The 23,582-nt window shown below is 35.4% G+C and overlaps 2 protein-coding genes across 2 annotated transcripts; both read left to right on the top strand.

Annotated features, from left to right (window-relative positions):
• The first annotated feature begins 2,857 nt into the window (after positions 1-2,857).
• Positions 2,858-3,817, top strand: LOC124091256 (olfactory receptor 56B1-like). The gene has a single exon (XM_046442224.1). The coding sequence runs from the start codon at positions 2,858-2,860 to the stop codon at positions 3,815-3,817; it is 960 nt and encodes a 319-aa protein (XP_046298180.1).
• A 14,050-nt stretch (positions 3,818-17,867) lies between these two features.
• On the top strand, positions 17,868-18,863 carry LOC124091045 (olfactory receptor 52P1). Its single transcript, XM_046441976.1, has one exon. It carries the CDS (start codon positions 17,874-17,876, stop codon positions 18,861-18,863), a length of 990 nt encoding a protein of 329 aa, XP_046297932.1. The 5' UTR covers positions 17,868-17,873.
• Positions 18,864-23,582: the final 4,719 nt, after the last annotated feature.

A 23,582-nucleotide genomic window follows, 5' to 3' on the forward strand; every position in this document is an offset into this window, starting at 1 on the left:
ACAGTAGACCTCTCCCTCTAGCTTTTTAAAAATGTTTTTTAGTTTACAATGGGCCTTTATTTATTCATTTTTATGTGGTGCTGAGAATCAAACCCAGTGCCTTACACATGCTAAGCTAGTGTTCTACCACTGAGCCATAACCCCAGCGCTCCCTCCATTTTTGAATGAATAAAAACTTTCTTCTTTAGAAAAATTTAAACAATCGTCCTTACCATAGAATTGTAATACTCTGAATTTTTATCATAAGAACAACTCAAATTTCCCACCTATCATAGGAATACATTGTTTTCATGAGTGGAACTATTTTTTTATTCATATAGGCTCTCATATTGCATTAATGAAAACATTTCTAAGCTAATCTCCCTGTTGCACTTTTGGGACTTAACGTCTTAGGAATTCTCTTTCTCTATGGGACTTTCTCTCCTCATGCCTCTAAAGGAGGCCTATTACCCTAAAATCACATAACTGTTTACTACTTTCAATAAATTTGTGATATTCATAATTTGTGTGTCATCTCTTTTGAGAATACATCTTGATCTCATAATAAAGCTTTTCTCAAAATGCTGTTTGTCCAGTAAGGAACTGCTTCCATTGTGAAGACATCACGCTGTACCTCTTCTCCTAACCACAGTAAGTTCTAAACCATATCAAGGGCACATTGGCTAAATCTCAGATCATTTGATGCCTCACTTTAAATAGAACACTATTTTGGTAATGTTCTTCAAACAAGTTGTCCTTGCTCTCTGCCCTAGCAGGATACAGAGGCTGGTAAAACCTCTGCAAAATGGGCTAAGAGTAGAGTAAAAAAAAATGAGGATCATGAGGCATGAAAGGAGTTACTAATCTGTAAAAGAACTTCCATATTTTTTCAGTATTAATAGTGTATCAACTGTTTTGATAAAGAATCACATTTTATGTCATGTTAGAATTCTGTGAGCTCAGATTCACTCCTTCTGTTATTTGGACCACACAAATATCAACTAGGATGAAACATTTAGAATTAAGTGGAGAAAACCAAATATAAAATTGATTTGTGATCTAGCAGTCCCACTTCTGGTTATGTACACAAAAGATTTTAAATCAGTATGTCAGAGAGAATTTGGAACACTCATGTTTATTGCCATATTATTCACAATTTCCAAGTTATGGAATCAACCTAAGTGCCCATCAAGAAGTAGATAAAGGAGAGACGATATATCTATACAAATATTATTCAGCCTTAATTAGGAAATTCTGCCTTTTGAGACATCAATGGAATTAAGCAAAATAAGCCAAACATAGAAAGACAAATATTGCATGCTCTCCCATATGGAATCTAAAACAATTGAACTCCTAGAAGCAGAGAGTGGAGAGGTGGTTACCAGAGTCTCCAGGGTATAGAAATGGGCAGCTGATGGTCAAAGAGGACAAAGTTTCAGTTAGATTGGAGGAGTAATTCAGATTCTTAGGTTAATCTCTGAGTCCTGAATATAGCTAACGATTGAATAGATTTCAATATCACTGAGAATAAATGTATAATATTCTAATGAAAATATTAAATACTTGAGGTGATGGGCACATTAATTCATTTAAGAATTCCATATTGTATTAAATATCATAACACAGTTTGTGCCCCTTAAATATGTACAACTATAATTTGTCAATATGTAGTAAAAGAAGTAAACAAAAGTACCTCAAAAGAAAGAAAATGGAAATAAATTAAAGGTAAAATGTTATGCAATATTAGGCTGTAAGGTACAAATGAAGATTTCACAAAAGTACCAGGTCTTGCACAAATGATTCCATGCCAGTGCTCTTTTGGAACTTTGATCTGAAAGATCAATATTTAGCTTTATATCCAACCTGTTTTTGCCTCTTGCTCATTAAGTTATGCTATGGATATGTTTCAATTATTTCATTTCTTATCAAATTGCATTCATATAAAATAAAAGATGGCTTATTCCATCATTAAGGAATAACTGTTTTTCCAAACACAGAAGCTGGGTGTAATATCTGAAAGGAATTTCATCTAGTTGTGAGTGATGTTCTCTTGTAGGTACAATTCTGCATGTAAAGTTAATTGTGTCAAAAATGAATCCATGAATCATAAAATCAAAGAATTAACATTTTTCTTTAAAGATGGCATTTTGAAACATTGTTACATAATACTCCAGGTTTTTTCTTTGCAACCAACATGTAATAGCAATCAACATGACAAAAATATTGGGAATGAAATGCTCTGTAAAATCAATAGCTTTGTAAAGATCAAATATTCAAGATACATTCAGATATTATGTGCCTCTGAAGTCAGCATACAAGGAAGTGAAAACCAAGATATAATGCTCAGTTGGGTTAGAATTACACCTGAGAGTGCTCAATGAAAGTGCTTGGGTTTTATTTTAATGAAAGAGTATAGGTACAAATTATTGTAAGCAGGGAAATATCAGTTTAACAAAGAGCAGATTGCAGGGAGAACTGTGAATAAATGAGAAGCAATTGTGATGAGGCAGGTTCCAGAAGCAGTAGACCTGTAGAGGAAGGTGCAAATGAGTCACATGAAGGAAGAAACCCCAAGGTGAGAGGCAGTTGAATGGGGAAAGTGCAGCTGGTTTGCAGAACAGAACCAGGGCCTCATGCATGCTAGAGAAGAGCTTTGAAAATTACCTGCATCTCAGTTAAAACAATTGTGACTTTTAAACATCCCTTCCTTGGATAAAATCCTGGAACTTTCTTGTTATTCATCTTAAATTACAATAAGATGAACTAGAAAATTAATTTTGTTATGGACCCAGCCTGTATAAAGAAAGTTCAAAAATAATGTTTAATAATAATTATGCCCAGAGATAGCAACACTATTTTTTTTTTCTCCTAGGAAAATATGTCTGCATCTTTCAAGGGCTCCAATAGCTCCAAATTCCAGGTCTCCGAGTTCATTCTGATGGGATTCCCAGGCATTCACAGCTGGCAGCACTGGCTCTCCTTGCCTTTGGCACTGCTCTATCTCTCCACAATTGGTGCAAACATCCTCATCCTCACCACCATCTACCAGGACTCTTCTCTGAAGCAGCCTATGTACCTTTTTTTGGGCATCCTCTCTGTGGTGGACATGGGCCTGTCCACCACCATTGTGCCTAAGATCCTGGCCATCTTCTGGTTTGATGCCAAGGCCATTAGCCTCCCAGAATGCTTTGCTCAGATTTATGCCATTCACTGCTTTGTTGGAATGGAGTCTGGTGTCTTCCTCTGCATGGCTTTTGATAGATATGTTGCTATTTGTCATCCTCTTCGCTACCCATTGATTGTCACCAATTCCTTCATCACCAAAGCTACCCTGTTCATGGTGCTTAGAAATGGCTTGTTTGTCATTCCAGTGCCTGTACTTGCAGCCCAGCGTCATTATTGTTCCAGCAATGAAATTGAACATTGCCTATGCTCTAATCTCGGGGTCACAAGCCTGGCTTGTGATGATAGGAGGTCCAATAGTATTTGTCAATTGGTTGTGGCATGGCTTCTAATGGGTGGTGATCTAATTCTTATTATACTGTCCTATGCCCTGATTCTGCGCTCCATCTTTAGACTGAACTCTGCTGAAGCTGTCTCCAAGGCTCTGAGCACTTGCAGCTCCCATCTCATCCTCATCTTCTTCTTCTACACGGCTGTTGTAGTGGTTTCAGTAACTCACCTGGCAGAGACTAAGAATGCTTTGATTCCAGTTCTACTCAACGTGCTGCACAACACCATCCCTCCTTCCCTCAACCCTATTGTTTATGCACTTAGAAACAGAGAACTCAGAGAAGGCTTCCAGAAAGTGTTTTGCTTAGGTTTAAGAAAGAAGTAAGACCCTAGAAACTTTCTCCTTGGTGTATATGAACTTTAGCTTCTTCTATACTGTATATTCAACTTCCAAAGAGAAAGGAGGAGTGAATGAATGTCTTTCAGATCCCTTTTTTTCTGTTTACCTAAATAATTGTGAACACAATTATTTACCAAAGGGTAAGAAAAACTGTTACAATCATTCTAAAACTGACAAAAGCTAATTGTATGTAAGAATATGGAAGAGCTGTCTGCTAAACCAATCAAATTGGTTTAATAAAATCCCTAAGTGGTTATTCATATTCATTCCAAAAAATAAAAATAAATACAATCACAAATATATATTCACACACTCAACCTAGGAAATAAGTGACTAGGATATAAACTACTGGGGTATGATTCACATCATATTCTCAGAATACTATAGTACCTCTTTTTCATAATCTTCAAACAAGAGAAGAAATAAAGAACAATATAATTTGTCTTTCATTTCAATCTGGTCCATGATACTTTGCCTTATACTTTAATCTTAGCTGCTTTCTTCTAGATTCAGTCTCAGAGTATATCATAACATAGCTGGGATATTTTATAGGATATGTCTTGAAATATGAATAATAATTTGGTGTTCAGGTCTACCAGTGCCAGAAACTCTATCACACCTTCTTTACTGTCAGTCTCCTTTTGGTTAGATTAAAACGATGTTTCTATTGGGGTCTCAGATACAATGAAAATAATTTGAACTGCCTTTTTTGTTAATATGAATTGATGTTTTTGTTAGACTTGAATAGTTTTTATGCAAAGACTGATAAATAGAAAACACACAATGTTTGATAGATTTATGAATTCATTTATTTAATGATAATATATTTCATGACATTAAGGTAATTGAATAAAATATGTGTATAGTATTTTCATATAAGCAGGGACCTCAATGAAATAGAACACAGATGACAGAAATTTTCCCTCTATTTCTGTATTGGAACATTATAGTCATATATAGTAGTAGTTGGGTTCATTTTGACAAAACCATCATACAAGGAAATTGATTTCAACTCCAGTTCCCCCATAACTACCTTCCTCCTCTTATTTTCCTTCCTCTCTGCTACTGATAATCCTTTCACCCATTTACTTATTTTTGATTGGTACTTTCTGCATATATATATAATGGTGAAATCCCTTTGACACATTTATATGTGTATATAAGGTGATTTTGTTAAATTCATCTGTATTTCTTCCCATTTCCAATCCTTCATTCTTCTCTCCCACTCTCCATCTTCTCTTTCACTGGTCTTCCCTCTATTCTACTGGTCTTTCTTCTATTTATTTATAGTTTTTGAAAATTAGTGATTTATAGATGCGCATCAATGTGAAATTTATCATAATGTTTTTAGATGTCTACAAAATGTAATTTGGTGAATTACACTCCAAAGTTCCTCTCTTTTCCTGTCCCTTCTCCCTTGCTTTCAATTTCTTTACTCTGCTCCACTGATCCCTTTTATTTTCATGAGACCCTACCTTTATTTCCTTATTTTGCTCTAGCTTCTGCATGTGAGAAAAATGTTCAACCCTTGATTTTCTGACTCTGACTTATTTCATTTAATGTGATGTTCTCCATTTACAACCACCTACTGGCAAATGTCATTATTTCATTCTCATTCATGGATGAGTAAAACTCCATTGTGTATTTATGCCATATTTTCTTGATCCATTCATCTTTTGACAGGCATCCAGGTTTATTTTATTATTTGGTTATTGTGCACTATGCTGCTATAAATAGTGAAGTGGCTGTCTAAGTTTAGTATGCTGATTTTAGTTATTTTTGATATGTACCAATAAGAGGTATAACTGGGTAATATATGGTAATTCCATTCCTAGTTTTTTGAGGAAGTCCATACTGCTTCCCAGAGTCGTTGCACTAAATTTCAGTTCCATCATCAATTTTCCCTCATATTCTCCTCCACATTAATTATTATTCAAGTTCTTGATAATTGCCACATGGACCGAAGTGAGCTGAAATCTTAGTAAAGTCTTCATTTGCATTATCCTGATTGCTAGAAATGTTGAACATTTTTCCATGTATTTATTGACCGTTTGTGTTTCTTCCTTTGAGAAATGTGTGTTTATATTTTGCCTGTTGATTGATTGGATTGTTTGGGTTACATTGACATTCAATTTTTTTGTGATCTATATATGTTCTGGATATTAATCCTGTCAGGGGAGCAACTGGCAAAGATCTTCTTTCATTCTGTAGGCTCTCTCTTCAGGCTTTTAATCATTACCTTTGCTCTGAACAAGCTTTTTTTTCTCTGATAGCAGCACACTTATTGATTCTTGTTTTTATTTTGTGAACATTTATTTCAGGTATTGTTGAGAAAGTCATTGCCTCAACTATATGATGGAGTGTTGACCCTATGCTTTCTGCTAGCAGTTGCAAGTTTTCTGGTCTAATTTCTAAGTCTTTGACCCTATTTTGATTTGACTTTTGTGCAGCATGAAAGACTGCTATCTAATTTCATTCTTCTACCTATGAATATACAGTTGTCCCAGCTCTATTTCTTTAAAAGGTATCTTTTATCCAACATATATTTTTGCACCTTTGTCAAATATCAGATATCTGTAAGTATATGGATTTGTTTCTTTTTCTTTTATTTTATTTCATTGGTCTTGAGGACAATTGTGACCCTAATACCATGCCGTTTTGCTCTAGTAGATTTGCAGTATAATTTGAGGTCAAGTATTGTGATGTCTCCTGCTTCACTTTTCTTCTTCAGAATTGTCTTGACTCTTTGGAGTTCTTACTATTCCAGATAAATTTTAGGACTGCTTTTTTTTCTAGTTCTGTGAAGAATTTCACTAGTATTTTGATTGGGATTGCTCTGAATCTGTGGGTTGCTTTTTTGAAGTATGGCCATTTTGACAATAGTAATTCTGCCTATCCTAGAGCATGGGAGGCCTTTCCATGTTCTGAGGTCTTCTTCCATTTCTTTCTTAGTTTTCACTGTAAAGATGCATTATCTTCTTTCTTAAATTAATTCCCAGTTTTGTTGTTTTTTAATTTATTGGAAATGGATGTTTTCCTGATTTCTTTCAGCAGAATAATTGTTAGACTATAGAAAAGCTATTGATTTTTGATGCTAATCTTGCATCCTACTGCTGCTGAATTCATTTATCAGTCTAGAAATCTTCTGGTGCAGTTTTGGGGGGTCTTCTCTATATAAGATCTTATCGGCAAATGGAGATTGTTTGACTTCTTCTTTTCCAATTTGTTTCCTTTTAATTTTCTTCTCTTGCCTAATTGCTTTGGCTAGAGTTTTAGTGTTTTATATTGAATAGAAATGGTGATAATGGAAATTTTTTTCTTGTTTCTGATTTGAGGCCTTTCAATTTTTCACCATTGAGTATGATTTTGGCTTTGGTTTTGCCTTATACAGTCTTTATAATGTTGAGATAAATTCATTTTATCTCCAGTTTCTCCAGCGTTTTTTTTTTTTAACATGAATGGGTAATGGATGTTATCAAAGCCCCTTTCTGCATCTATTGAGATGATGATCTGATTCTCTTTCTTAATTCTATTTATAGTGGTGAATTACATTTATTGATTTGCAAATGTTGAAACCACCTTGCTTCCTTGAGATGAAGGCCACTTGATCATGGTTTATTATCTTCTTAATATGTTTTTAAATGTAGTTTGATAATATTTTTTAAGGATTTTTGCATCTATGTTCATTAGGAATATTTTTTGTAGTTTTCTTTCCTAGATGGGTTTTTGTCTGGTTTTACTATACTACTATAAATAAAGACCTTTATAAAGTTACAACAATCAAAAGTACCATATTGGTGTAAAAAAGAGAACTGGATCTATGTAGCCACACAGATGTCCCCAAATAGATCCAAATAAACAACATCAATTATTTATTGCATTTAGGTGAAGGCCATTAATGAAATAAAGAAAATTCTTTCAACAAATATCCCTGATAATTTGAAGTTCACATGGAAAAATGCAAACTTCACTAACTTATACCATAAAAAATTAATATGATATGCATCTATTACAGAAAAAAATAAAGTTGTTAGACATGTTTGAAAATAAGTATTAAAAACTTTCTTTTCATAAATCATCAGAACATTATTCTGCCTATCACCTAAACCATAGAGTGGGCTGGTTTTGTTACGCAACTATAATATAACAAAACACATCTAAAACCAAAGCATTTTCTGTTTATTTTAGTTTTGGTCTAGATACTGATGGAGATATTTTTCACACACACGAATATCTCTTAATGGATTTATGGCAGTTTCTGACTGTGCAGAATTCTATCACCAGGTGGAGACACTCCTCTTTCCCATTTTAAAGTCAATGCATAGCAAAAACGTAGCCTGACCTTTTTTTTTTTTTTTACATATTGTGTTTCTTCATTAATCATGGATTGAGCTATGAAAATATATTATCTTGCTTTGTGTATATGTTTAAATGTAAAAGGTTTACTGCATAAATTTTTTTGAGAGAGAGAGAGAATTTTTTAATATTGATTTTTTAGTTTTTGGTGGACACAACATCTTTATTTTATTTTTATGTGGTGCTGAGGATAGAACCCAGCGCCCCATACATGCCAGGCAAGTGTGCTACCACTTGAGCCACATCCCCAGCCTGACTGCATAAATTTTTAAGGCAACATTTTGCCTAATCTAGTTTTAATTTTAACTATGGGTGTAGTAGCCTATCTTTTAGCAAAATATATATATATATATATATATATATATATATATATATATTTCAATAATATATATTTCAAATATATATATTATTCAAATATATATATTATGATTTTTTTAAAAGAGAGAGAAAGAACGAGAGAGAGAATTTTTTAATATTTATTTTTTAGTTTTCGGTGGACACAACAACTTTATTTTTTTTTATGTGATGCTGAGGATCGAACCCAGCACCCTGTGCATGCCAGGAGAGCGAATTACCTCTTGAGCCACATCCTCAGCCCAAATTATATATATATATATATATATATATATATATATTTCAAATGTTCTAACTTTTTGACTTCTACAAATAATGTTGTAAAGAACATTCTTTTTTTAATCTTCTTGTACATTTTTCATTGCTAGGACAACACATTTTTTTGACATAATTATAGAAGAATGGAATATATTTTTTTCTAAATTAGTCCCTAGCAGTTCCCCTTCCCTTCCCTTTCTCCCACTCCTTGTTCCTTTCCCTCTACTCAAATGATCTTTTGCTATTTGCTTACAGTTTTTTTTTTTAATTGGTGTATAGTAGATGTACATGGTGTTGAAATTCACTTTGGTATATTCATATATGTACATAGGAATGTTAGCTCAGATTTATTCCATTGTCTTTCCCTATTCCCTATTCCTCCCTGCCTTTCATTCCCCTGGGCCTATTCCACTGATCTTTTATTCTTTTCTTTTCTTTTTTTAATCCCCTGTACTCTTTACCACCACCTTATTTTGGATTAGCTTCTGCACATCAGAGAGAAAAATTGACCTTTGACTTTTGGGGACTGGTTTATTTCACTTAGCAAGATAGTCTCCAATTCCATCCATTTACTGGCAAATGCAATAAAGTCATTCTTCTTTATGACTGAATAACACCCCATTGTGTATATATACCACATTTTGTTTATCCCTTCATCTGTTGAAGAATGCCTAAGGTGGCTCCATCGCTTGGCTATTGTGAATTGTACTAGTACAAACATTGAGAGGTCACTGTAGTAAGCTGATTTTAAGTTCTTTGGGTATATAACAAGGAGTGGTATAATTGAGTCATATGGTGGTTCCATTCCTTTTGAGGGCTTTCCATACTGTTTTCCAGAGTGGTTGCACCAGTCTGTAGTCCCACTGGCAATGCATGAGTATACCCTTTTCCCCACATCCTTGCCAAATTTCATTGTTACTTGTATTCTTGATAGTTGCCATTCTGACTGGATTGAGATGAAATCTCAGTGTAGTTTTAATTTGCATTTTTCTAATTGCTAGAGATGTTGAACCTCTTTTTATATATTTTTGACCATTTATTTTTCTTGTTTGGAGAGGTATCTTTTTAGTTCCTTTGCCCATTTATTGATTGGGTTATTTGTTTTTCTGGCATTATGTTTTTTAATTCTTTGCATATCCTGGATACTAATGCCCTGTCTGAGGAGCAAGTGGCAAAGATTTTCCCATATTCTGTAGACTCTCTCTTCATGTTATTGATTGTTTCCTTTGGTGTAAAGAAGATTTTTAGTTTAATACTCTCCTATTTATTAATTTTTTTTATTTTATTTCTTGTGATTTATGGGTCTTGTTAAGAAAGTCAGTTCCTAAGCTGACATGTTGGAGTTGTTGGGCCTACAGTTTCTTCGAGTGATTTGTTCTGGTCTAATTCCTAGGTTTTTGATCCACTTTGAATTGAGTTTTGTGCATGGTGAGAAATAGGGCTTAAGTTTTATTCTACTACATATGGGTTTCTAGTTTTCCCAGCACAATTGTTAAAAAGGCTATCTTTTCTCCAAGGTATATTTTTTTGGCACCTTTGCCTAGTTTGAGGTAACTGTATTTATGTGGGTTTGTCTCTGTGTCTTCTATTCCATTGATCTTCATGCCTGTTTTGGTGACAATATCATGCCATTTTTGTTACTATAACTCTGTAGAATAACTTAAGGTCTGGTATTGTGATGGCTCCTGCTTCACTTTTCTCACTAAGGATTGATTTGGCTATTCTGAATCTCTTATTTTTTCCAAATGAATTTCATAACTACTTTTTCTTTTTCTAGGAAGAACATCATTGGAATTTTGATTGGAATTATATTCAATCTGTATAGTGCTTTTGGTAGTATGACCATTTTGGCAATATTATTTCTTCCTATCCAAGACCATGGAAGATCATTCCTCTTCTAAGATCTTCTTCAATTTCTTTCTTTAGTGTTCTATAGTTTTCATTTTTGTTAGATTGATTCCCAAGTATTTTTTGAGGCTATTTACTTACATATATGTCAATTATTTTCTCCTAAACTTTTTAATTTGAATGTAGTTATTTCATTTCATATATAAGATTAATTATTTAAGAAGAAATGCAGTAGTTACTTCATTTACAATTAATACATTCTTGTCTTACTTTTTATTGTTCATCCAGAAACATTAAAATATTTTATCTATATAGAATTTATGTTAGTTATGGGTCATGAAATGATCTTATTTTGTTAGAGTCTGTAAAGAAGTCTGGATGGCACCTGGCATTTTGCCAGAAAAATGTTAGAGTCTGTAAACAAGTCTGGATGGCGCCTGGCATTTTGCCAGAGGGAGTGGTTTGTGAAGTAACACCAGCGAGCCATTAAGTGTGGAGATTCCTTATTGGTTGACTGCTGTATCTAGTTTATGTTAATTAGATAAGCTGTGGGGAATGTATAAATACCCCTCCGGTCCTAAAATAAAGGGCTCCCACTCCAGCTGTATCAATCTACACAAGTTCCTCGTCACCCCCCGGTTATTTTGCTGCAGCCGGACTGCAGCAATATTTCATTCTGTGTTTAATAACATTAGCAGCCACTGTCAAGTACTGATTACAATATTTTATTATTTCTGATCAGCAATACCATACCATGTCAAATAAATCTATAGGTCTTCTTCTTAGTTTTCCTTTCTATTCATTCAAGTTTTATTGTACAAATAATTTGATACAGCTACTATATATTTTAATAATTCATAAAGTCTAAATAAAGAAAAATTTCTCACATTGCTCCTACATACGTGGCTATTAGTAGATCTTTTTATATGTAAGTCTATGAAATTCCTCTTGGGATTTCAATTGTAGTCACATCTAATTAATAGAGTCATATGGGAAGATTAGTTGTCTTCATGGTATTTTGCCTTTTGTCCAGGTTTATAGTATACTGTTCTCTTTAATCACATACTTAATAGAAGTATCCCATTCCAAAATTTTTCATTATTTTACCCATCTATTTATGTCTATCTTGTACCTGTCAATCTTGTTGTGTATTCCTAATAGACTAACAAATTTTCTACAAATTGTCTCTCTCTCTCTCTCTCTCTCTATATATATATATATATATATATATATATATATGCAGGTCCAAAGTCCACAGGGCATGTAGTTAGGAAGTAAAGATCACAATAAGTTTGGATTTTGGAGCCTCACAGGCATGGGATAAAGCTGGCTTCTACAGATACAATTCTCTTCTTCCTCAAGGAAGGTCTAAACCCCCTTTACAGGCTTTCCCTCTGATTAAGTCAGGCCCATGCCCATCCCTTCCCTAAGTCAGTCAGTCTGATTAGGGTGTTTCAGTACATCTATGAAATCCCTCTGCAGCAGCACCTATATTAGTGTTTGAATCACTAGGAGTTATATGTATGTGTATGACTGCTTTTTTTCTTCCATCTTCTAACCCTCAAGAGAAACTGTGTCGTACCCCTTCTTACATGGAAACAGAGAGGTAATCTAGGGAATGAGTGAAGCCTAGCCAAGTTGGAACTGTTGTATCATTGATAGAATGCACCATCTAGGACTTTCCCAGAACATGCTGAGATTTAGACTTGTTTAGGGAAGGTGAACAAAGGAATTTCAAAAGTTTATGTCTTCATTGTCTTATTGTTTCTTCTCTTTTAGTAATAAGAATTATTTGGATTAAAGGTTTCTTGGAGGCATCTTCAGCTCTAGACAAGTTAAGATTTTTTATGGCAGGATTCTGGGAAAGGAGAATTACTAGAAGCCTGCTCAAGGTTGTTAAGGTAACTTAGTAAAATGCCAGGTGCAGTGGCCCATGCCTGTAATCCCAGCAGCTCAAGAGGCTGAGATAGGAGGATTTCGAGTTCAAAGCCAGCCTCAGCAATGGCAAGGCACTAAGCAATTTGTGAGACCCTGTCTCTAAATAAAATACAAAATAGGGATGGAGATGTGGCTCAGTGTTGGAGTGTCCATGCGTTCAATCCTCCATACAAAAAAAAAAAAAAAACAATAACTTATTAAAGATGATAGTAATTACTACACTGTTCAGTAAAACTCAGCAGTAGCTCAGGCAAGAGAACAATTTGAGGAGGACAACTAATCAAAAAATGTTTTTAAATATTCATTTTCTTAGAGTTTGATCTTTTGACTAGCAATATCAGAATTAATTGGGAACTTGTTAGAAAGGAGAGTTTAGGGTTCTTCTAATTTACTGAATCAGTATGGAATTGCAGTTTGTACTTTAACAAAGAATTATGGGTCATTTTGAGTACAATAAAACTCGGACACCTCTGGCTTAGAGAGTATCTTAAGAGCTAAAATCAAGCATATGCATTGACCAGAACTTTGATCTACTCCAGCTGTGGGAATGCACATAACAAGAATATATCCCCTTAGATATGATGTAGTTGAAAGAAAACATAACCAGAGAAGTACTAGACAATGATGAGGAGACTACCTGTGGTAATTTGTAGAGAGAGATTATAATTCTATAATGATAATTCTTGGAAGCCTCTTTGCATAATGTCAGGTTCTAGGTTATGTAACGAGTTTTTGTTTGTTTATTTGCCTTGTTTCATTTTGTGAGGAGATAAGGGAGAATAAGAGTTTAATATACTTGTTCATGTTCTGAATAAGGTTTGAGGTGCATGCTGGAGTGAATTATATTAGTTGTAAGTCCAAAACAAATAAATATTTTATATATTGGAGTACTAGTACTGAGTAAATGAGTTGTAAGCTTAAAACTGGGTTGTGAGAACCAAACTGCTGCTATGTGACAATGGCCAACTGGGGAGCATGTGCAATAAGTTCTCTAAACTAGTAGAGTCTCAGGAAGGAGAAACCAGCAGAATGGACCCAGGATAATCACAAAGGAGAACCAAAGGAAAAGCATGTTCTGAATCCTAGGAGAATGGAAACAGAGGGATCTAAATTGAAGACTCAGTGGTCCTAAAATGTTAGATGCCTTTGTGTAAATAATGCTAGTAATCAGATTTGAGGACTTAAAAACCAAAACAAAACAGACAAAAAGTTCCAAAGGAATTGACTCAAATTATGCCTTTCCTGCCTCTTTAGCAAAAGATGCTATTTCAATTCTACATTCTGACCTGGTCAACCAGAAAAGTTTGAATTCACAATTTCCTAGGAAACACAGACTTCCCTAGATAGGATTAATCTTAAACCTAGTGCCACCCATCAAATTCTCAGGAGGCTGAGAGGTGGAGTCAGTCAGTATAACAACCTCTGAGCCGGTGTCATATATTTGCATGTGGGCAGACACTAGTAATGCTCTTGCAATCTTCAAAGGATGCTTTTACTGTGCTGTGCCTTCTTATTTCTCCTCTCCTGGAGTCATGTAAGTTTGGGCTAAGAAAATACTCTGGAGAGGGCATTTCTTAGCCTTAAATATATATATATATATATATATATATATATATATATATATATATATATATATATGTGTGTGTGTGTGTGTGTGTGTGTGTGTGTGTGTGTGTGTGTTATTGATTGTGGGAAATTTTCTTTGAAGCAGGGACAATAAGGTTTAAAGACCAGGAAAGGAAATTTTCTGAATAATGTCTCTGTGATCTGGCATTTTGACTAGAAGGCTTCCTAAAAGAGGAACTATAGTTTGACATTAGGCTGAGTCCTTGGAAAGGGAGGTTCAGCACAATGCTGCTAATAAAGGAAGAAGCAAGAGATGTTGAGAAAACTAGGGAAATGGAAGGTACTGTGAAAGCAGTTCAAGGCATTTACTATGCTACTCTTGAAGTTACTAATAGGAAATCATTTCTCAGCACCTAAGAGAAAGTTCTGTGCCCAGTGAGACAGACTATGAAGGTCAACCAAAAGAAATTTGGCAGAGGAATCAGTGGAACCTAATGACAATGTTCGACTCCCTGATCCAGCAATCCCAAGATGGACAGAGGGAGCCCAAGTTGAGCTTTCTCTGTCAGACAAACTGGCAGCCTTTGGTCTGTTGTGCAGCTTCAAGGCATGAAGTCTTTCCCATCCTTGGTGCCCCCAACTGTGATGTTAGAACTTTTATCTTGCCCAGTCCAATGGTGCATGCCTATGATCAAGAGCTCAAAGCCACCCTCAGCAAGTTAGTGAGGCCCTAAGCAACTTGGCAAGAGTTTGTGTCAAAATAAAAAAATAAATAAATAGGGCTGAGGTTGTGACTCAGTGGTTAAATAATTGTGGGTTCAATCCATGGTGTCCAAAAAAAATTTTTAAAAGAAATTTTATCTTACTGAAGGCTTGGATTAATGTCATAGTAAGAGTTGGATTATTGATTGGGTAGAGGGACAAATCCATAGTAAAGTGTGAGAATTGTCACAAATATCTGTCATTACGACAAAATATTTTGTACAATAAATACGTGAGACTCCAGAACTAGGAGAGGGATAAGAATGCATGACCCTATGAAGGAATGGAGTCCGTAAAGTTTGGGTTTCTTAAGAAAGAGAAAAAAGTGGTAGGGACTGCAAATAAATCCTCAGTCATATCAAACAAATAAGGAGCCATCTAGTCAAGAAGTATTCGGCAATCTGTGCTCAGTTCAGTTCTACAAGGAAAATAAATGTCATAAAGCACAGAGTCAGAGCTTTAATGAGCATGAACGAGCCTCAAAGAATTATCCAGCTAAGTCTTCTGGCTCTGGGTGAGTGACTTAGTAAGAAGATTGAAAACTGAGGCATGTGTGGCATTTCTAATGAGTGTTTTATGGCCCTAAAGGGCATACAGAAAAAAAATTTAAACAATATCTGCTTATCAACAAGTTTGCCCTGCAATAGGACAAGTTGCATTGCATATTAACTACTTATTACATATATTTTAAAAGCAAGACTAGATTCTATTTGGTTAAAAAGCTGCAAGAAACATTGTGTTTTGGATAATAGGTTATTGTCCCTTTACAATGAAGATGATGCTAATAGTAAATGACGGTCACTGAGTACCTTCTGTGGATTAAAAACATCTGCAAATTCTTTCTTTTAAATTATCATAAACTTGCAAAGTATTATTATTTCCATTTTACAGATCAGGGAAGTATAGAATCATAGAGAATATTTGACTTCTTTAAGCCAACACTGCCAATAATGAAATATTGAAGGAAATACACAGATGTATTCCAAATTTTATGTGCTCCAATGTTTATATTGTTTTTCCCAACATACCCTGACGTTTTAAAAATGCCAAGATCCCATGCCATTGAAATATCCTTCCTTTTCAAAGCACCCATGAAGGCAAGCGTGAGATGTGGCCTGCACTCTTCCCTGAAAATCACATCAATAATGATCGTATATTTGCTCAAGTCTGTATTTTCACCTTGATACGTTTAGGGAAGATAAATACATAGCTCAAAAGAACTGGAAACCCAGATCTTTGCTGAATTTGTTATCCTGGGTATTATTCATATAGCAGTGTGTTTGGGACCCTTCATACCAATGCTGTTATGACTCACAATCATTCCTCTCTCCTCTGATGGTCATGTGTTTTACTGTCTTGAGCTCTGATTAGAATAAAATTGTTACCAAGCTCCATGCCTTCTGTTTGTCTCTATGTCTGGGAGAACAATAACACTAAATTAATAGTTGATCTTAACAACATATTTGGACTTTCTGATACTGTTTATCTTCTTAAATTCCCTTATATTATAATTAAGGAATATCTATGGTCCAAAAACTGAGAAACCTCTTCTTTTAATTTATTTTTCCAGTGTCTATATACACAGAGTAGATGGTCTGTTAGGAATAGGAAAGTTTACATCTCCTTCGTCTTAACATGTTTGCCCTCAGTGAGAAAGAGTAGTGTCAATGACTTGACTCTATAATAACTATTATATAATAGTTATTATATAATAGTTATAATAACTATTTTCTCACTCCCTAAATTTTTTCATTCTTTTGTACTAACTTTTACATTATCTCAATCTTCTAGAATAGGGCTAGTCAAATATAAGCTGCACCTTAAATATTCGTAGTTGAAAAAATAGATATGAATTTTCAAGAAGTGACATTCTCATTCTCATCTTGAAAATTCCCGTTAAAAGGATTTTTCAGTTTATATATCCTAAGGTTTACCTCTCTGTTTCTTCCCTTTCCATTGCTTCCCATATTCAGCATAATTCCTTTTAGCACAGGTAGTCCTAATGGCAGATTGTGTTCTCTTAGGGCTACTGGTATGGGAAAGGTAGGATAAGTGAAAGAATAATGTAAGATTATTGCACAAAGGTAATAAGCCCAGCTACAAGTCAGGGTAATCTTATAAAATCACTTCTTGACATTGTGAAAAGGTTAGAATAAGGATCTAATTGTATTTTTTCTTTGAATTCACCAAGCACTGAAGATAAAATATCAATAAAAGACAGATGAAAGAGAGTACAAGAGAAGGTTGAAATTTTGTTTCAGAAATAAAATGAAGTTAAAAAATGCTTTTGAGATAAGCCAAAATGTTGGGTAAAAAAAACTGGGTATATAAGAACAGGTGAAACAGCTTATGCAGTTTTAGGTGAAGATTGAGCTGATATATGGGAAAATATTTATTGATTAATGAAAAGACTGGAAGCTACTAGGCTAACTTTTATCAGGAACAATTTACCAAAAGACAATTGCCAGGAACCAAATCCCAAATCAAAATCTATTCCAAATTAAAGACCACAAAAATGAAGTTCATCTTTATCCAGGAAACTTTATTTGCATCTTGTGTTCTAGACTGATGGTCCTACATGATGTCTTCCCATATCCATAAAATGTGAGTATTCAATTATATTCCTCCAAATAACAGTGTGCATCCCTTTCTGTAAAGATGAGAGCCTCTAGATGGGAGACAATTCTAGTTTATTTAAAGGGCTTATTTGAGCCTTTTCTCATATTTATTCATTTAACAAGCATTATCTGTTAGGTACTATCTGAAGCTTTTTATAAGTATTAATCCATATTATTCTCTAAACTCTAAGAAGTAGTACTAATAATTGCCATTTTATGGATGATGCAGCTTGCCAACCATTCTGTAGCTAATAAGCATTACTGTAGTCTCATTTATATTTCTATTTTGTGTTGTCTCTCCAGGTAGTGTGATGCTGTGAGGGGGTTTCTGATGAGAGAAGATGTCCAGCACTCTTGGCCACACCATGGACTCTCCTAATCACACTAACCTGGACCCTTCTATCTTCTTCCTCCTGGGCATCCCAGGTCTGGAACAATTCCACATGTGGCTCTCACTTCCTGTGTGCTGCCTGGGCACAGCCACAATCATGGGCAACATAACCATCCTGGTTGTTGTTGCCACTGAGCCAGCCTTGCACAAGCCAGTGTACCTTTTCCTGTGCATGCTCTCGACCATCGATTTAGCTGCCTCCCTCTCCACAGTTCCCAAGCTGCTGGCCATCCTCTGGTGTGGAGCTGGACACATCTCTGCCTCTGCCTGCCTGGCACAGATGTTCTTCATTCACACCTTCTGCATGATGGAGTCTACAGTGCTGCTGGCCATGGCCTTTGATCGCTATGTGGCCATCTGTCACCCACTTCGCTATGCTACTATCCTCACTGACACCATCGTTGCCCGCATTGGGGTGGTAGCTATGGTGCGAAGCTCCCTGCTCATGCTCCCGTGTCCCTTCCTCATCAGACGCCTGAGCTTCTGCCAAAGCCACGTGATCCCCCACACATACTGTGAGCACATGGCTGTGGTGAAGCTGGCCTGTGGAGATACCAGGCCTAACCGTGTGTATGGACTGACAGCCGCACTGTTGGTCATTGGGGTTGACTTGTTCTGCATTGGACTCTCCTATGCCCTCATTGCACAAGCTGTTCTTCGCCTCTCATCCCATGAAGCTCGGTCCAAGGCCCTGGGGACTTGTGGTTCCCATGTCTGTGTCATCCTCATCTCTTACACACCTGCTCTTTTTTCTTTTTTCACACACCGCTTTGGCCACCAAGTTCCACTCCATATTCATATTCTTTTGGCCAATGTCTATCTGCTGTTCCCACCTGCTCTTAACCCTGTGGTGTATGGAGTCAAGACCAAGGAGATTCATGAAAGGGTTTTCAGGGTGTTTCAGAGAGATCAGAGAACTGGGTTAAAGGCATCTGAGTGATTCTGTATTATAGAAGGGGTGTAGACTAAAACAACAACAACAACAAATGAAACTTCTCACGATTAAGAAATCCTCAGTATTTGAGACTGCAAAGAAGTTTTAATAGTGAAATAGTGTTCTTTGCAGAACCTTCTAGATCATTTCCAAGACTGATAAAAATCACAGAGGAGATCAATGAGGTTTATCATTCTTCCTCTCCATCCAGGAAAGTATAAACATGGGAAGATTCTTACAACTTAGATAGTACCTCAGCAATGAAAACAGTCATGTAGGCTCTGGATAAAGTCTGCCCCACTGCAGTTCTAAAGGGCCTCTGCACAGCCCTGGCCCTCTCCTCAGTGCTCCAGGCATGGATTTCTAATTTCATACCTTACACTGTAACTTCTGTCTTACCATCTGCAAGGATTAGAAGATAAGCCACAGTTAAACAAAATTAGAACTTCAAGAACTTTATTATGTTTTCGTTTAAATCCAATATTTCTCGATCAAACTTTAAACACAGGAATAAAGAAGAGATCCACCAACACTCACAATATTACTAGCCATAGAGTGAGGACATGAAACTTAGATCCTTTAGTACAAGTCACTATAACTATGAAGAAGGGTAGAGGAGTGGTCAGAAATAGCTCAGAATCTAGCCCACAAATAATATTCCAGTCTTCACTCTCTATGGAGTCAAGGTCCAAGTGACTTTGTGTATCATGCTCTATCAATTTTCAAATATTCTTATACATTCATACCACAGGGAGGGATATCCAGAAGTCCTTGACTCTGGATATCACTGTTAAGGACAGTGACTGATCCAAAACAATCAGAATGGAAAGTCTTAGTTATTTCATTCATTATTTATTAGCTTATCTATTTATTTGTAAGAAAAGAGGGTCAAATTCAATTCCAGTTAAGCACATGTGGTAAAAATTTCTTAACTGTATTCATGAAACTGGGATTGTAAACCAGTTACTGATCCTTCTGATCTCCAAGAAAGTATCTTTAGATTATTGGTCTATCACATTCCATGAATAATTATCACTCTTTGGCTTTGTTAAAGCTAAGCACTTTCTACTTGTCACCCTCTCCACATGCCACACTACCCTGTTAGATGGGTGGAACACAAACGCCCCCGTCCTGGACATTCACAAATCCTTCCACCCTTGGAAAGCACCATCACTGAGGGTAAAACACCAGGATCCAGCTTTTGAGAGCTCCCATTCTTAAGAAAATAAATATTTTGATTGGAATACTTCAGATAGCTAGAGATAAGCAGATTGTATATATTGAAATTTAATAAACTGTTCTGGGAATTGTCTATTTTTGAAAACAATGATAATCATTGTGTTATTCTATAGGAAAATTGTCAATGCATCAGCTGACACTAGTTCTAATTTTCCCTTTTAACCTCAAATTGAGATAATCTTAACAAATTTTTAATAATTACATACAATTCTAAATACTACTAATCCTCAACTGAATTACTTATGTTATTCTTTAAACCATCTCCTTTCTCTCTCCCTTTCTTTCTCTCTTTCTGTCATTCTTTCTTTCTCTCTCTTTTGCTCTCACTCTCTCTTTCTCTTTCTTCATAATGGGGATGGAACCCAAGGCGTCATGCATGCTAGGCTGTTCTCTACCCTTGAGTCGTACCACCTTTTAGTGAGAAAGGTTCTCACTAAATTGCTGAGGATATCCTAGAACTTGAGATCTTCCTGCCTCAATCTCCAGAGTTTTACTGAGGATTACAGGTGTGCAAAATTCCTGCCTGACTTCATTGACCATCTTGTTAACACAAAAACTTACAAACCTAACTCTGGAACAATCTTGTACTCCGTTTTAGATTCTTACACGCAGAGTTTGAAGTACTTCTGAAAAGAGCCTACAGATACTCATGTAGAAAAAAAAAAACACTTGTTCATGTTTTTTAAAAAACTGGGATCTCAATGCTAGTTGTCTACATTTTTATGTATTGCATATTTTATATTAAGTTTTCATCTCATCTAACTCCCTTGTAAAATTCCTTCTCCTCAGGCTTCAAATGTTACATTAATTTCTATTCCATAAAGTTCAATGAAACAATTAGAAGTATACATCTCAAATACAAATATTCTTGTAGACTTTGGACATCTCTTTTGCTATATTAATTTAAATCTAAACTTTTTTCTACTCAAGAAGCCTCCTTACATGCTCTTGGAAGTTTAGACCAAGACCATGTGTTATTGGCCATGATCTACTTCTGCAAAATCTATTCAAGTGTGACTTCTGTAATCCCATATAACTCTTTTTTCTATCCCTGTAATGGTTTCCCTGTTCTCCTTAACTTTTCTTCACAAACCTGACTTTCAAATGTTGATGTTTCTCAGGGATGCATCTTGGTTATCTTCTCACTCCATCCAATCTCAGTCCAGAGAAATGAGGACTATGGATGGAAGAACTGAATTCCCAGAACAGAAGAAGTCTTCCTGTAGGAGACATCACCTAATATATATTAGAAGGGTCTGCACTCTTTTCTGCACTAGGAGTTTCTCTTGATTTTTCATTTCTTCTTTGATTCATGATCTATGGAATGCTTAACAGACCCCTTCCACTGCCACTGTCTCTTGCTGATGATTAAATCTTGAACCCAACCTGAATGTAAGCAGAACTTGAATTGTATTAGTATTCAGAATCTATTTCTTGAAGGATTAGACAGTGGGTAAAAGTTTTTGTTTGTTTCAGCATTTCCCACCTGCTTTTCTTTGGTTGGGTTCTGTTTGACTCAAAGGGTGACACATAATTCAGTAAGTGGAGAAAAAAAATGAAACAGCTCACTCTATTGACTCTTGCGATTGATTCAGGGATGAGCCCATGACTTAAGCTGGTTACTGGTGCATCTTCTCTTCTACTGCAAATATTGGGGAACAGGAACCTTTGTAATTGGAGAACAGGGACATTTTTAATTGGTGGGCTTAGCTTACAGAATATAAATCTAGCTAGAGATATCAGTGCTCATCTTGCCATCATTGGGAAAGATCTGTCTGTGACTGAAGTCAATATAAAAGAAAACGGGGAAAAAGGTATAAAAATATGAAGACTATTATTGTTTGAATACTTGGATCAGGAGTGATCAAAGACATTTCTACTCTTACAAACATACTGAACAGGAAAATGCATCTTTTTTGCTAAAGGCATTTTTTGAGTGGAAACTTTGTTCTTTAAAATCAAAAGAAGATTAATATCACTTCCTCAGAGAATAGGAACTCTTGGGACCCCCACTCAAGTAAGACACCAGCCATAGCAGAAACAGATCTCAGTCCCTGTCCCCCTCCCCATCCTTCTCTTTCCCTGTGGGATAGCAGATGAGAAATGTTTTAATCTGAGCCCATTGATTTCCAAATGTATTTCACAGATCTCACATCTATCTTCAGATTTCATTCCATACATTTTCATAGTGACCCCTAAACAAGAAATAATTAATAAATAAATATGTATTAATAGAAATATCTTCAAACTATAGCACGAATTAAAAAAAAAATGAAAGAAACAAATAGGAGGCACAAATGACATGTGGGACACAGATATGGAGGACAGGAGGGGGAAATGAGGAAAAATAAATATTTTAAGAAACGATGACAAAGAAATTATAAAACTACTAAACTACAAATTCATAAAGGCAAGAAGTCTAGCAATAGGTTAAAGTCAAAGAGAACCCACATTTGACACATAAGAGTTGAATGAGAAACATTGGAGTTAAGCTGCTGGAAGTGAAAGGCAAGCTAAAGAAATGTTCAAAACAGTCAGGAAAGGTACAAAGGGGGAAACTTAAGAAAACACAAAGGACTGAAGGAATTTTTCATTGTTTTCTAACTTTCAATTCCTGAAAGAATAAAACTATAATTGTAAACCTTGAATGTGAAACAAACATAAGCAAAAACTTAGAGATTGTATAGTATAAGATACTCTTCCAAAAACATACAAAGTGATTGCTTTAGGAAGAAGGAAAATGATGTCCCTTCCCCTTTAAACACCAGGGATTGGGGAATTTACAACTACACATACTTGCAAGTGACACAATGAACAAAGAACAGAGAATAGTGGTTTCACAGCAATGTCAATATACCATGAAGAGGATTAGAAAGCCAGTTCTTTCTATTCAACTTGTGAGAATCCACATTCCTTTTCTGATGCTAATCATGCTCAGGAATTTCCATTTTGTCCGGTTTTGAGTCATCCTCTAGTAAAAGGCACAGTAGGTTCTTTTCTGTGCTCATCTGTTTCCATCTCTCAACAATACTCATTAGTCTTTTTATCTAGAAACAGACCATTTTCTTGACATTTGAAAACACTATACATTCTATGTTGTTCTTCATTCTCATTAAAACCTTTCTGCATAATTTGATTTCCTTTTTCTTCATATCAGAATATCCCTGGGTTCACCTGTCTCCTTCTTGAACATAGTCCCTAGATATTGAAATATAAGTAGCCATAAACACATTGTATGCTATGACTCTTGAGCATATTAACTCAATGGATCACTGAAGCTCAGGTGCTAGTTCAAGGTGAAGTTAGCTTTACTTTATGCTTTTCTCAATGGAGCATTAACTCTGTTACTGCTAGGTTCTTTTCTTGTTTTGCTCTTTATTTTACTTTCATCACCTTATTCAATTTTTTCTCCTCGTTCCTGTCACCAATTGGCATCCTTTATAGTATGTCTGCAAAGTTTTTTTAGATATATGAATATGGACTGGC

The sequence above is a fragment of the Marmota monax genome, unplaced genomic scaffold, assembly GCF_021218885.2.
Source record: "Marmota monax isolate L192 unplaced genomic scaffold, Marmota_monax_Labrador192_F-V1.1 WCK01_AAM20220418_F8-fsc00068, whole genome shotgun sequence".
Taxonomy (NCBI): domain Eukaryota; kingdom Metazoa; phylum Chordata; class Mammalia; order Rodentia; family Sciuridae; genus Marmota; species Marmota monax.

Coding starts and splice junctions, on each gene's coding strand:
- LOC124091256 (XM_046442224.1), top strand. CDS start 2,858: ATGTCTGCATCTTTCAAGGGCTCCAATAGCTCCAAATTCCAGGTCTCC.
- LOC124091045 (XM_046441976.1), top strand. CDS start 17,874: ATGTCCAGCACTCTTGGCCACACCATGGACTCTCCTAATCACACTAAC.